This window comes from Patiria miniata, unplaced genomic scaffold (genome assembly GCF_015706575.1).
Source record: "Patiria miniata isolate m_02_andy unplaced genomic scaffold, ASM1570657v1 HiC_scaffold_7, whole genome shotgun sequence".
Taxonomy (NCBI): domain Eukaryota; kingdom Metazoa; phylum Echinodermata; class Asteroidea; order Valvatida; family Asterinidae; genus Patiria; species Patiria miniata.
Genome location: NW_024037074.1, coordinates 47810804 through 47826814, shown reverse-complemented (window position 1 = coordinate 47826814; position 16011 = coordinate 47810804). Strand labels below are relative to the sequence as shown.

The 16011-nt window shown below is 43.2% G+C and overlaps 1 protein-coding gene across 1 annotated transcript in view; it reads right to left on the bottom strand.

The window, feature by feature from the left end:
* Window positions 1-991: 991 nt before the first annotated feature.
* Window positions 992-16011, bottom strand: part of LOC119745313 (SWI/SNF-related matrix-associated actin-dependent regulator of chromatin subfamily D member 1-like) — a 60473-nt gene continuing 45453 nt past the window's right edge. The window contains exons 8-11 of the mRNA XM_038221598.1: window positions 13900-13980; window positions 8801-8923; window positions 6212-6404; window positions 992-1310 (exon numbers count right to left, since the gene is read on the bottom strand). Coding sequence (XP_038077526.1) covers window positions 6249-6404; window positions 8801-8923; window positions 13900-13980 — 360 coding nt within the window. The 3' untranslated portion in view covers window positions 992-1310; window positions 6212-6248. The remainder of the gene's footprint in view (window positions 1311-6211; window positions 6405-8800; window positions 8924-13899; window positions 13981-16011) is intronic.

The window sequence follows — 16011 nt, the reverse complement described above, 5'->3', positions numbered from 1 at the left end:
TTTTATAAGCCAGACTTGTTTTGTGCTAAGCCAATTTTTGTTGGTGCTTAGCAGCGCTGTGAAATCGGCACCTGCAGAGCTACCAACTCTCCCTGATTCTGCAGAGAGTTCCCTGAAAAAAAAACCCACACCAATCTTTCCATGTTCTGATGAACACATTTAAAAATCTCCCCGATTATGAAAACTTTGTTTCCTTATTATGTTGAATGTTATTTTAAATATCTCCCATAGTGTTGCAAAAAACCTCCCTGATTGCAAGATGCAGATGTTGGCAGCTCTGCATCTGGCTTTTCATCATGCTTTCGCATGAACAATGAATGCAAGATTACTCTAAACCATTATCAACTCAATACTGATGATGATCTTTACAATACATGATGTTCTACAGGTGACATATCGCTATTTCACTGATGATTAAAAAGAAAAGAAAAAAAGATTAACTCTAACAGTCCTGAATCCTCCAATTTCAATATGATTTTGCACACCCCCTAGGGAGTTAGGGTTTTAATAAACAAAAAAAAGTTCCAAAGTCATCAAGTTCTTTCCGACCAGTATGTACACATTAAGATGCAACCATGTGGGGCAAAACTCAAAAGTAGGCTAACATCGGGAAAACAAAAAACAAAAGTCCAGGAAATTCATGTAAGTGTGACCGAGAAACAGACTTCAGTACTTTGCCCTTCTTGGATTTCCTGGATGTGCAAATCTTTTTCTTTTTCCGAACGGGGATAAAAAAACAAACTCAAAACAGACTTGATATACAGATGGTGCTGCACAAGGTTCACGATCAATTCTAGGGACTGACCCACGCTGGATCCGAGGTAGAGTCTGTCAACAGCCCCGGCCAATTAAACGCCAAACTCAGATTGACAGGGATTAGGTCTATTAGCAAATTGGGTCATCACGCAATGCGAGATAGCTGCCGACAGGATATTGCATTAATCATCGTCACATCTTCACATGATTCACGCCAGGTTTTTTACTTCAACCGGTTTTTTTTATTTTTCCTTCTTTTTTCCCTCTCTGCCTGGGATTATTTAGTGAGAGGCGGAGCTTACATGATGTCGAGTCTGTTTCTTCCTTAATCTTTTTTTTTTTTCTTTCTTGTTTCTTTTTTTTTCCCGTTTAGAATTTGTCGGATGATTGAGTTTTTTTTTTAAATGGATGGTTCCCTCGATGTTCTTGATTGAAGAGTTGGTCGACCTTCGTGTTGGTGTGCTGTGCAGTGTCATATCGATAATGCTGATCTCATTGCAATGATGATGTTGATAAAAGTGCAGCTTGGGACTATCTGATATTCACAGAGAGACCTGGAGAGAAATTTAAAGAAAACAAAGGACAAAACTTATTCTTTTCAGTCTTTTAAACTTTTATGTGACATCAAGGGATACTAAATATTGAGGAACACTGTTACTTCATTGGGCCAATTGGGGTGTTCACTCAAACTGGGTACCGACAAGATTCCAACAGGGTTTCGACAAAGATCCAACAAGGTTCCTACAGAGATCCAACAGGGCTCTGATAAGGATCCAACAGTGTTCTGACAAGGATCCAACAAGGTTCTGACAAGGACCCAATAGGGTTCTGACAAAGATCCAACAAGCTTCCTACAGGGATCCAACAGGGTTCTGACAAGGTTCAATGAAAGATCCAACAAGGTTCCTACTGGAATCCAACAAGGTTTAAACAAGGAGCCAACAAGGTTCCTACTTAGATCCAACAAGGTTCCTGCTGAGATCCAACAAGGTTTCTATTGCGATCCAACAAGGTTCCTACTGGGATCTAACAAGGTTCCTACTGGGATCCAACAAGGTTCCTACTGGGACCCAACAAGGTTTAAACAAGGATCCAACAAGGTTCCCCCTGAGATTCAACAAGGCTCCAACAAGGATCCAACAAGGTTCCTACTGGGATCCAACAAGGTTCCTACTGAGAGTTCAAAAGAACAAGGTTCAAACGAGGCTCCAACAAGATTCCAACAGAGAACCAACAAGGTTCTGACTGATGTCCAACAAGTTTCTTAAATAGATCCAAGAAGGTTCCAATAAGGATCCAACAATAATTCAACAGGGAGCCATCAGGGATAGTAAATGATCCGCAGCAAAGATATAAAAAGAGTTCATCACTCAGTCAGTAGGTTGGATTAGAAAAACCTGCTAAAATTTCCGACATCAGGCTCATCCATCTCTGTTAAATGTCAATTAAGCTTCCCCCCGACTCTTTCCCCTTCCATGTCCCGTATGAAACCCCAACCTGTTTCCTGACAGCATGACCTAGATCAGAAATGAAGATCCAGCGGCAGCAAAAAGAAAGTCCCTGCCCTTCCTCGATGATCATCCCCAAGAAAAAGAAAGTGCTGTGGTCAGAGGAAGTATCGAGTTTCAGCCCCATAACCGGCTTGACGCCGTTCAATTAGAGCCGCGTCATGAAATACTTCCAAACGACAATTTGCAGGTCTGACACGGCCGGGGAGGCTTGACAAACTTCTTTACTGTGGTTTTTTTTTTCAAGGCATTCCTCTGAAGGATATTTCAATAGGGCTGGCGTTTAAACAAACAATAAATACAATGTCCTGTTTTACACAAGGCTATCGGCAGATTATTGATGACGGGATCAGTTCAATGGCTCGGTGACAGTTTGGTTAAAACCAGCAAAGCCAAATGACAACCCAATGCATTTTAGACAACCCCTACCCCCAAACTCTCCCCCCCCCCCAAAAAAAAACCCAAAGAATTTTTGCGGGGGGGGGGGGGGGGGGGGTTCAGGCAATTCAGATTTGTTTTAATCGCAAATCAGTACTAAAATGTAGACAGGTTTCTTTTCTACGGACACTATGCAGGCATGTAACTGGGAATTTGGACAAAACGAGGAAACTCCAAACCACACAAGACTTTGTACGGTATTTTTCAATTTGTAATGGCATTCATAGGAAGTAAAAAAAACGAGGAAATCAGCAGATCCGAGGAAAAGTTGCATGCCTGACTATGATTATCATTATTTTTTGGGTGTAGGCTAAAGGTACAGGTATGTTAACCAAGGCGCGGATCCAAGAGGGGGGGGGGGGGGGTTCAGCTGCCCCTCGATCCATGCCTGGGTTGACATACATGTACCTTTAGCTGAAAAATTCTGAGAACTAAAAAAAAACAGCAAACATGACCACATGAGATTTCTTGGCAAATTTTTCTGTGTGTGGTAGCAAAAACAAATAACCCGGTGGCTTATCATCAGTGATGTGGCAAATTGGTTTTTGATGACGGTTCCCATTAACCTAATAACATATCGGACTGCTCTTTGTTATCCTGCTTCCTAGTTATTTGGTAAAAATGACTGCCATATTTGGGATGAAAGTTTGGGAAAGCGACGCTTGGCATAGAACTTCTTTTTCATGCTACTTCGCTTCGCTCATGCGCATGAAAAGCAGTTTCACTCTTTGAGAAACCAGACAAAGATTCAATTATACACAGACTGCAAGGTTAATATGGTTAGTGCTTATTACAGCATGGGAGGGGGTCTTGCAGTACAAGGACAATATCGGAAGACGTACAAGAGACACTTGGTGCGTGTGCAAGGACCTGAAGTGGCGAAGATCTGAGGAATTAGGCTTTTATAGTAATGTCACGCATCAGTGACTGGTAAGGGAGTGTCATCCCAATAAGGCGGGAATTTCAATGGACGGTATCAGACAAAAGACTACACTACAAAGAAACGGGCGTGCAGGCTGTGAAGGTTTACAGGAACAATCAAGCTGCCTGGTCACACAAACAACAAAACCATATTGATAGCAAACGAACTGGCTGCTGACCAGACATATTTTCGCTTGCCCAAAAGTAGGGCAGTGTGTAGAACGGAAACCTGCTTAGCAATCTGCTCAGCAGTCTGCTCAGCAGCTCAGGAAATCTGGGTGAATGGGGAGAGCTCGTCATTAGCCTCCTATCCGGCGGAAGCTGATGGGGGTGTTAATCCCAGGATTAATCTGTCCTAAGAGAAAAGCCTGCAGATGTTGAAAGTTTCACAGAAACCTGTCAGTCGTTGCCCTGGTCAATGAACACTCTCTGGGCTACAGCCGTAAACGCTCTTCTTTTTATTTTCAGTCCCGTATTTTGACCCACTTTGACCCTCACCCACTAAACTTCCTTTGAGAGGGTTCAAACCAGATTTCACAGAATTGAACACATACAATGATGTTTTGCATCACAGCAGCTGTTCTCACTTGGCATGACAGTAACGGCCAGTTTTTCTTCGCACTGCAAATTCCCGAAAGTTGAACCCATTTCAACTCCAGTTGAATTTTGCTGTGAATTTTTTTCTCAACGTCAGATTTCCTTTAACATTCGCAGTGACCTGAAGATTTCACGGCCTTTGTGGGCAAACCCTGTCGAAGTCTAGCCTGGGGCAATTTTGAGTTTAGTTGTGCCTAGGTTGACCCCTCCTATTTCTGTTTGCCAACCCCCCCCCCCCCCCCCTCATTCCCATCCCTCACGGTAAAAGCATTTGGCTTTACGCTCATGGACAATATAGATAAGAGCCGTTTTTCAGACCTGGAAAATTATTCCTCAATGAAGAAATCACGCATGATTAAAAAAAGAAATCACCAACTGTCTTCCTCCTAAGCTTCAATTAAGCTGATAAGAAAGGAGGCCGGGTCCAGACCCCAGGGACACCAGATCACTTACCACGACCCATTTTTCGCCCCCTCCCCAAATCTCCCAACCCCATGACCACAAGACACCAGACTAGTTTTTGAAACCAAGACTCGATACCGGTGATAAATGACATTGCTGCCCGGCAGGGATGTACATGAGAAAAAGAAAAAAAAACACCAGAAAAACGATTCGTCTTGAGGGAGTTGCTGATTGCTTCTTCAACACCCTGCAGCTACGAAGGGCCGATAATTTCAACGTTTGTCTTCTTTCTCAAAATTGATGGATTGAGTTTGAGGGGTGAAGCCACAAGTGCAGTACCCATGGGATGAGAGAGGTCCGAAACGATATCGCGTCGTGCCCAGCGGTTGGCCTGCGGGGGGTCACGGAGAAGACTAACTTGGCCGACAGGAAGTCGGTGCTTTTCTACTTGTCAACTCCAACCGGAAGTAGCAACTCTTGAATTAGCCACACACAGATTGAAATCATCATCTATGAAAGCGTGAAAGAGTCCGCTTGCTAGTTGAATCTTTCACAAAACTGAAAAGTTCTCCTTAAATCTCGGGGCTAATTTTCAAAGAACTGGTAAGCGGAAAAATCACAACAGATGTATGTGCTCCCCTGAAATGTGGTTGAGAACCAGTCACACACAGCGTACATCAATGACAATTCGGCTGGTAACCGGTCTGTGTTAAGCAAATACTTTCTGTGCTTTAACAGCTCAAAGAAATTTTGGTTGGTCAAGAAGGCTCTGGGCTCTGTTTCCCTAAAATCTTTGCATCTTTCTTCTAAACAGGAAATCCAGTTTTTTTCTCAAGAATCCGAAACAAGGTCAAACAATTTGATTTGAAGACCTATTTCAAGCATGCACTGGGAAGAAACAAAAAGAGAGAGAAATCCTTAGCTTCACAAGACTTTCTACAGAGTTTTTCAATTTTACATTTAAATGGTATAAGTGTGAAGTGAACGACGACAAAATCAACCGATCCGAGGAAAAGTTGCATGCCTGCTATTTGACAGCGGATCACTAACCACTCTCAGAATGTACGTGTGCAGTCTGACTCGTCTTGGGGTTCAACAATCACGGGCCTCCACTTTCAGTACTCTTTATTACTTTCAGCATATTTTGAAGGAAAAAAAAATTAAAAAACAGGATGGTAGTTTCTTGAAAGTACCTTCAAACTGATTGATTAAAAGGAGTGAGATGGTAAAAGCAAGCCCTCTACTTGACCTCCAAAATTGTGATGGAAGACGGAATGAGGAGGATTCGAGGAAGATCGTTTCTCTCCAAATCAAAATGACTGTCTTATGAACCAGGGCTGGAGTAGGACGATAGGGCACATCAACCTGTATTTAATTAGGTTCATAAGTTGACTGAATTGGGTACAACAATCACGTTCTCTGCTGGAGCTTTTGACACATCAAACGAGGGAAGGGCATTGGTCAGAACTTTTAAGAAATCAAAGATGTGTTTCTGATGACGTCGTTTTGAGGAATGCTTCTCGATAAACCCAAACAAGATAGTGCCTAATGGATCAGGAAGTAGGTGAATTTTATTTTTTGTTTCTTACTTATCTCCGAAGAGCTACTGGGTGAGTTGAGGGGGCGCTATGTGTTGCGGATGCCCAGCGCCTGTTCCAGCTCGGCCCGGCGTTGTTGGACTTTGCTGTAGAAGTAGCGTCGGACAGCTTCCTGGGCCCAAGGCTTGAAGTAGAAGTCACTGCGACGTTCTTCTTCGGGGTTTCCCACCACGTCCGTCATGGTCTGAAAATTGAGGGGAAAAAAAGAAAGAAAAAAAAGAACAAAGGATTTATTGACAAAGTCAGTGTTGAGATGATCTGATACACCGTGCCCTCTGGAGACGTGCACACAATAGGGAACAAAAGATTGTATAGGTCTCCACAGGGTTTTCACGAAATAGATATATGGATTTTATGCAAAAACCAGGAATTTCGAAGGTGGGTTTTAGAAAAGGGATATGAAGTCAGAATTTCAGCCACGGAAATTAATTCTGGTTAAAATAAGAGCATTTTGAAACTTCACTTTCAAACTTTCAAACTTTACTACACGAGAACAAAGAAATGTCTCCACAACGATACAAATTTCAGTTTAAGTGAGTTCAGCATAAGACAATCATAAGCCCGGTCACAAGAAAATCTCAAGTCAATCACTGTGGATCACAAGTCAAGCCACAAGTCTGGTCACAGACTCACAGGTACTGGGATGGGATGAACTAAATCAAAGGAATGGCTTTGCCACAGTTCATTTGAAAAGTTTGTGACTTGTCTTGGGACTGGAGGACTTGCGATGAACTTGCAAAGACTCATGGGAACTTGTCACGGACTCAACAACAACAAAACGCTGCTTTTACAGAGTGACAAATTTTGAGTTTACTGATAAATTGTTTTACCAGATTTTTTGGGGGAAATGATGTCGGATATGATTTACGTAATATCAGTGACGTGACAAGGATGTATTTTAGGGTATTAAGGATTTTAACTGACAGAAAAGTAACTGACAAATCCAAGAGGACCAGGAGCATGCCAATTAGTAAAGTCAGGAGTCAGGTTGGTGTAGAAGTTCTTTCCTCACCTTCCACCGCTGTGACCCGGGTTCGATTCCTGCCCAGGCCACATGTGGATTGGGTTTTCAGTCCCTACCTGATTCTGTGTTTTTTTCCCCCCAGAATATTCTTCTGGGGTTTTCCTCCCACCTCTAAAACTGTCATTTCTTCTCAATGTCTCCTCTCTACAGGTTTCTTCAAGTCACCTCGACTTCTCCTTGGACAAGCAAAACTGCCTTTTAGGAGTCTACACATCAAGCATAAAGTTTGCGAGCTACAGTGCCTAGGATGCTTTTGAGGAATCCTTGGTTTCATTACCAGAAAAAATTAACAATAAAAAAAAAACAAGAATGTTTGATGGCTTGAAAAGCCAATGTTGATAATTGCTGACAACACTTTCTATGCAATGTTATGAGGGAAATGATATAATTGAAGTCTGGTTTCTTTTGCCAAAAGTTTTTGACAGACAAATCTGTTGTTCTGACTCGGCAATAATTTCAGAGTTTTTTTCTTTCCCTTTCTTCCCCCTTCGCCTTTTGCCATATGAGATAAAACGTTCTGACTGTCCGTCCGTCGGGCTTAAAGCCGACTGACATTATTGCAGAAATCTACAGTGACTTCACGAGGCGTCAGCTCCGAAAGGCTTCGAGGTCTGCCTAAAAATACTCAAATTTAGCGGGATTAAGTGATTTCCTGTGTTTTGATAGCGTAACTCGGACCTATCAAGACGGTAAAATCACAGCCGAACAAGTTGGTGGCATCTGTCGCGAGTCGTTAGGCCTAGATAGCGTCCTTCCTAGACAAGTCAAATCTCCGCTAGGTTCTTTTATTTTTGTTTCCTTGGTTTTTTTTTTTTTTTTTTTTAAACTAGGTCAGGGTAATTTAGGGCAGTACGAAAACAGACGAAACAGAGTCACACGCAATGGTACAGGGAATTATTTATATAGAGCAGGGATCTAGGCTTGGTAAACTGCCACAAAACCAACTCTGTGAGAATTGGTTTAGTTACTTTCAAGTAAACTGACTAGTTAAGTTAGTTAAGGAACTAAAACACCCAGAACTGGGACTCTATTTAACTGACTAACCAGCTACCTAGCTATTTAATTAACTAAAATAACACCAGTTCTGGTAAAAACCCAGTAACTGGCTGGTTGGGTTAACTAAAATGAAACCAGTACTGGGACACTTGTTAATTCATAAACCAGTTGAATTACTGGTTTAAGTGAATGACACACAACCAGTGCTGGTACTCTAGTTAGTTAACTAACCAGTTTAAGTACCAGGTATGAAAGTAACTGGCTAGTTAAGTGTTTAACAGCAGAAACCAAGGTAACCCAGGAATATAGATCCGGTTTATAAGAAAAGAACTTAGCCCACATAAGGAAAGAAAAGAGACAATCTGGCACAAATTTTGGAAACTAAAATAAAGAGCAAAATCAACAAACGGGGGAAGGACCTTCTGAAAACCAGTTCCCCAGGAACTGGTTCCCAGCTGACGTTTGCTTAATACGAGAATTTGGCAAGCGACATTTATCTTTCTTCTGCTTAAAAGGTCTAATTGTCTGCTCAGCAGGGTTGTGTCGTGGAGGATACCTACCTTCAGATCCATGCTCTGTGACACCAGCCACTCGCTGATGAAGTTCTGCGGATCCCTGGCAAAGCCCAGCATGAACTCGCGCTGGACCTTGAGCTGGTTTATGGTCTCCACGGTCTCATGAATCTGAAAAAAAAAATAATAATAAACTTATCTTAAAATTCTATAAATTTGTAGATTCCGAGAACTCTTGGAATGGTAATGCTTTTCACTTCAACTTGGACACATTCTGAACGTGGAATCTCTTGTGAGGGACTATTTCAAGCTGGTGACCCGTTATTTTTTCTGTGCCAAGCAAGCTTCCATGATTAGCAGCTTTGGTAAAAATTGACCAGGGTTGTGGTGTTGAAACCTGAAAATAAAACGCACCTAGAATTTGAGGCCGCTGGGCAACATGTCCACCTGGATTTTTGGCGCCAAGTAGACGTTAAGACCCTAACCCTGCTGAATCCAACAGGATCCAACTATGTCATATACACGATGGGGCCTGTTGGATTGAGCAGTAAACTCTGGTGTACATTCCTGACGCAAAATGTTGGATTCAGCAGGCAACTGAACCGCATTATAATGCCAAGTTGGACCCCGTTGGATCTAGCAGACAACTGAAAATGAGGCACAGTGCATTGAGCAGGAAAGTCCGGTTGGACTCTGTTGGATTTAGCAGGGTAGTCCTGAGGAGGTAATAGGGGGTTAGGGATGTTTCAGGCCGTTTGTATTTTGTGGGCACTTGTACTTCATGAGGACAACTGGGTATGGGTACCACACAGGATTTGTAGTCATTTAGGCACTGTGGCCACCTGACCATTCATGTTTTATCCGTGGCCGTCTCCAAAATGTGGTCATTTGGGCATTGCTAGAGTGAATCAATTGTGTACCCAAATGGGAATCGTTGCCACCTTGTCTCTGGCTGCCTGGTTATTTGGGCTAAACTGGCTAACTCTGGCTAAACATTCAGGCCAAGTAAATTTTACGGCCAAAACATTGGAGTCCATTGGCACACCACTGGCTGATGACTGAAAAATGATAAATCATTTCTGGCATGACACACGGGCCAAACACAAACATGACTGAGCCCATGTCAGTTCCCGGGGAGGCATCGCAGCCCACATTGTCATCTTGCATACTCTATGCTGGCGTTGATGTCTTCTTCAACTATGAGCTCCAAGGTCAATGGCGTGATTGCAATTTCCGCTGCTATATCATGTTTTATGTCAACTGTTTATTAAAAAAAAAAAAAAATGACACAACAGATGGCCGGGGTCTTCAACCCAGATACAAACGTGAATTGCAGAAATTTCATACTTGAGATTAATCAAAAGTTGCATACTTTCAATGCCATGGATGATAAAAACTTGTGGGAATCTCATTCCTGCGAAATGTGAGAGGTCTGAACATCTAATGGGTGGAACCAAGTAAATAGGCCAAACATTTGTCAATTGTTATATATTCAAATTATTCTATATTAGAGAGTTTTGCGAGCCGTGGATTTCGTGGATTGAAGACACATGGCACTGCACCTCTGGCCTGGACTTGGGGTTTTCAAGTCTGAGCATTTCGGATGCAATGGGGTCCGAAAGTGCCGTTATTTAGCCATGTTGTGAAGGGATCCTTTTTTCAAAATGGCTACTTTTCCAGTTTGGGAATTATCAAATGTTTTATGGGCGGTCTTCTTTGGGTGAGAATTCTCCAAAAAGTCATTGGTCAACCCACCAAAAAATTGAAGGGAAAATGAAAGACGACATGTTGATCTTCATTTTTCTGCGCAGCCTGAACACCTGTCCCCAACCCCTATCCCCCATTAGACACACGGCTACATAGTCGACCTGTGACATGATGGCATCACGCTTTGTTTAGAGGAGGGGTCGCTGGTCACAAAGCTCCCATAAAAGAAAGCGCACTAAAGCAAAGTGCGACGTCATTACTTTTCAAGTACATAATTGCTGCTGCCAATCACAGATTTTCCGCCAAGCTCAGGAGAGCAGCCTAGCTTTATAGCAAAAACAGATTACCGGCCAAAATTTCATGCAATCTATAGAGCTGTTGACTGGTACTCTGCCCGCATCTGCTCAGCACAAAAGAGTTCCTGAGCAGGACTTTCCAGCTGGCCCATGCTTACTGGGTTACAGGATTCCCTGTTGTGTCCCTGTGAAAGATCGTTTACTAGAACTGACAACGACCGGCCGAAACTATAATTGTCCCGGAAACAACTCCGAAAATATAGGTCTGATTGACTTGTCACATGCGGCTGTAATTTTTTGTTTGGCCTTGGCGTGCTGTGATAACTTATTATCCTTCCCCAACATATTTTGTTTTTAAGTCGACAGCCGCTAGCGTCAGCTGCCAATATCTTAATGAAGATGTCAACTTAAACATGACTGTGCTGTAAAACTGCTGTTCATGAATGTATCCATATTTTTTGGTTTGTTTGTTTGCAGAAGAAAGGCCTCATGAAGGAAAGGTTGATTTCTACATTGATTCATGCTCTGCAGGGAAAGGGAATTTATAGGGGTGGAAGACACAGTTCAATGGGGGTGTTTGAAAAGGGATACCCTCAAACATAAGAAAGATTATTGGAAGATGTTAAGTTCTCTTTTCGGTTGAACAAAGAAAACGAAGTTGGACTCAACTTTCGACCCCCGGAATGCCACACGCATAGAATTATGAAGTGTTGTCTCTGTGTCATTTTCTTTAGTCTATCTGTAGGCAATGTCTTAATTAGTTTTGTGAGAATTTTTTTTAAAATCAAGTTTTGCACGGCAACTGAATTCTACAAACATGTAACGACTCAAAAATAAATTTTGCTAGATCGCATTTTGTCCGAGCACTTTTTGTGCCGAATGTCTCCCTCTTTTTGGACACCCAAAGTTGCCGATCGACGGAAAGTTGTGAAGCTTAACATGAAACCTGCCGGGCGTTGCCAGAAAAACTCTAGGCGTAGCAGGCTAAGCCCTCGTAAAAATGGATCCGACGGCGACAACAGGCTCAAGTTTGAAGCGCAGCTGACGAGCCGCGGCCAGTGCGGCTGTTCGCCGGCCAGAACGTTCACGACTTGTCATGATAATGATGACATCCTGGCCAGTCACGAAGGTGTCAGACGAAGGGGGATTAGGCAGAATGGTTCCGAAGCGACAGGACAGGAAACAATTTTCGTCTAACGGTCGGGGGACTTTTTGGACGGTGACACAGACTGTTTTCCAAGAGATGCATTAGGTATCTTTTTGCCCGAATCCTGGGGTATTAACAGTCAGTCTCGGTTCAAGACTGTTACTCCTACTCGACGCATTTTGAAACGCCTTTTGTTTCTTCTCTGGATTGTATTCTTAAACTGTGTTTAAGTGTACAACAGCCGCTGGATACAGACTGGATACAGACTTTGTTGCCCTTATACAGCCGGTCCGTGACAACAAGATGAATCAAATCCAGGCTTGGCAATATTGGCAGCGCTACCCAGGAAATTCCGAGCATACCTCACGTTCGCTGCATTCAAGCTAATGCATGCACGTGAGGCACGTGAGGTATACTCGGGTTTTCCTGGGTAGCGCTGCCAATATTGCCAAGACTGGATATGATTCATCTTGTTGATAGCGACCTCCACCGCCGCGACAAAGTTAATCGCAAAATAGAAGAATAAAAATGTAGTTGCTCCAAACTGTTTCAAGTGACAATTTTCTCATGAACTTGATTCTGATCTTGGAAACAATTTGATTTTGGTCACAACTCTAGAAATGCCAGTCTCTAAAACGGGTGTTGGGCAGCACCTTGTTATCTAGGGTGGCAATGGGTGTTGGGCAGCACCTTGTTATCTAGGGTGGCAATAGGTGTTGGGCAGTACCTTGTTATCTGGGGTGGCAATGGGTGTTGGGCAGTGCCTTGTTATCTAGGGTTGCAATGGGTGTTGGGCAGTACCTTGTTATCTAGGGTTGCAATGGGTGTTGGACAGTACCTTGTTATCTAGGGTGGCAATGGGTGTTGGGCAGTGCCTTGTTATCTAGGGTTGCAATGGGTGTTGGGCAGTACCTTGTTATCTAGGGTGGCAATGGGTGTTGGACAGTACCTTGTTATCTAGGGTGGCAATGGGTGTTGGGCAGTACCTTGTTATCTAGAGTGGCAATGGGTGTTGGACAGTACCTTGTTATCTAGGGTGGCAATGGGTGTTGGGCAGTACCTTGTTATCTAGGGTGGCAATGGGTGTTGGACAGTACCTTGTTATCTAGGGTGGCAATGGGTGTTGGGCAGTGCCTTGTTATCTAGGGTGGCAATGGGTGTTGGGCAGTACCTTGTTATCTAGGGTTGCAATGGGTGTTGGACAGTACCTTGTTATCTAGGGTGGCAATGGGTGTTGGGCAGTACCTTGTTATCTAGGGTTGCAATGGGTGTTGGGCAGTACCGGTACCTTGTTATCTAGGGTGGCAATGGGTGTTGGGCAGTACCTTGTCATCTAGGGTGGCAATGGGTGTTGGGCAGTACCTTGTTATCTAGGGTGGCAATGGGTGTTGGGCAGTACCTTGTTATCTAGGGTGGCAATGGGTGTTGGGCAGTACCTTGTTATCTAGGATGGCAATGGGTGTTGGGCAGTGCCTTGTTATCTAGGGTGGCAATGGGTGTTGGGCAGTACCTTGTTATCTAGGGTGGCAATGGGTGTTGGGCAGTGCCTTGTTATCTAGGGTGGCAATGGGTGTTGGGCAGTACCTTGTTATCTAGGGTTGCAATGGGTGTTGGACAGTACCTTGTTATCTAGGGTGGCAATGGGTGTTGGGCAGTACCTTGTTATCTAGGGTTGCAATGGGTGTTGGGCAGTACCGGTACCTTGTTATCTAGGGTGGCAATGGGTGTTGGGCAGTACCTTGTCATCTAGGGTGGCAATGGGTGTTGGGCAGTACCTTGTTATCTAGGGTGGCAATGGGTGTTGGGCAGTACCTTGTTATCTAGGGTGGCAATGGGTGTTGGGCAGTACCTTGTTATCTAGGATGGCAATGGGTGTTGGGCAGTGCCTTGTTATCTAGGGTGGCAATGGGTGTTGGGCAGTACCTTGTTATCTAGGGTGGCAATGGGTGTTGGGCAGTGCCTTGTTATCTAGGGTGGCAATGGGTGTTGGGCAGTACCTTGTTATCTAGGGTGGCGATCTCCTGCTGGCTGGCCGTTGACAACAGGAAAGACTTCATCTGTTCCTTGAGGGTATCGTCCTGTGGGAGAAAATCAATAGGCTAAGGGGTTAATTCACGATATGCTTTAAGCACAGTAAATACTTGATTAGCAATTGCACCTGTTGTGATTACATGAGCATTTTTAAGAACAAAATTGCTACTTTACAATGTAAATCATTAGTATGCGTACTAAATTGTATTACATTGTATTTTTTCCCCAGAAGAATCAGTAAAACCATATAGTTCATAGGTGTTTTTTAGGCAATACCGTAACAGGAATGGCGGTTTGGGGTGGCAAAGGGACTATAGCAGCGGCGTAACCAATGGGAGGGGGTCCCCCCCCCCCCCCCCCCCCCGAAAATATTTTAGTAGTCCTTTTTCCATGAGCAGCCTTCTTTTCACCAAGGGTGGATCCAGAAAACAATCAATTCCCCCCAAAATTTTTGGATTCTAGAGGGAGGCCATGGCCCCCTTTCCCCCCCCCCCCCCTCCCCCTGGATCCGCCCTTGCTTTTCACAAGGGCCCCTTTTTAACGTCACGCAAACATTTTTAATTGTGCCGCTATGAAGAGCTCCACCTATTGTTTGATAGTGTCCGCTTTGAAGGGCGCCCCCATGGGAAGATGGTATCCACCACCCCCCAACGACCTTAGTGTCCACTGAAGTAAAAATAAATATCCCAAAGCGAAAAAAAAAAATTGCATCTAATGAGGCAAAACTGAAAGGCAAATCGACACGCTTCGATGCGTCGGTCAAGTCTGCCGACCGAGGTGAGCATTCTAGGCCAGGACAAGCCATATTTACACATCCGTCCATATTGACAAAACACCTGTGACTTTTGTGAGTTTTTTACAAATTTTTACTGCATTTGCTGCATCACATTTTCTCCAATTCCAAACCAGAAGTGACGTTCAAGTTGCTTCACCTGTGATCTTCAACATTATTGATTTTATTTTCTTCTCCTAACAAAAATTCAATCTGTCTGTTTTTTTATTTAAACTGAAAAACTACACTTTTCTTTTTTTACACGTTTTGACCTCTTTGAAAATACGCTTTTATTTTTGGGCTGCTTTCACGCCCATAATGCACAAAAAAAAATACGGTTTGATTTTTATCGGGCTGCAAACAAATCAAGACGCAGATCTCTGGAAGGGGGGTGTCTTGGGGGTAAAAAACAAACTCAGCTCTGTCAAAAAAAATTTGTCATAGAAATTCAACAACAAAAAATGCAAACCACCCCCCCCCCCCTCCCACTGCCACCCCCAAAAATATACTTGTAATAATGTCCGCCTGTATACAAAATACGGACAGAGCCAGCTTGGTTAGGGGGTATTTGTATACTATTCTGTAATATACTGTTAATAATCGTCGGACTTGAACAGCGGCCCCATTGAAAGTATGGTACGACCCTTCTTTGTTGATGAAAAACCCCCCTTAAAAATTCCTGGATCCACCCCTGAAATCGAAAGTTGTAAATTATTTATTCCACAACTGAGCACACGATAAGTCTTTTCGTTGATGGTTCATTCAAAAGTGAATACATTTTGTATTGATAGAAACAATTTTTTAAAACAAAATCTATTTTTTCAGGGTGAAACTCGAAAAATAGCACAGGAAGTAAGAGACAAAAAACAAATCAACAAATTTCAACCCAAAAAATCAACAATTTATTAAAAAAATTGGATGGGGCAACCGGAGAAGTTCGTCACATTTGGAATTGTCATTAGTTTCTGAACCATGGACTGCAAAACAAACAACCGCAGGACTCGGTCAGGACTATTTATACACCTAAAAAAAAAAAAAAAAAAAATTGTTTTTCCGGAAGATTGCAAATTTTTAAAGGCACTGCAGGCCAAGCGTAGCTGCACAGGCCGTCGGATAACTGCAGGATGACACCGATATTGGAAGCGATAACTTGGGAAACAGAGCGTGGCACCTCCAAGCTGGGCAGGGTTTGTAATTATGACGACTGACGCAATGGAAAAAACACAAAAATGAAACCATTATCAGGACACGCGTACACAGTGCAATTTTAGCATCAAGGACGATGTTCATTTTTAAAACGGGCTTT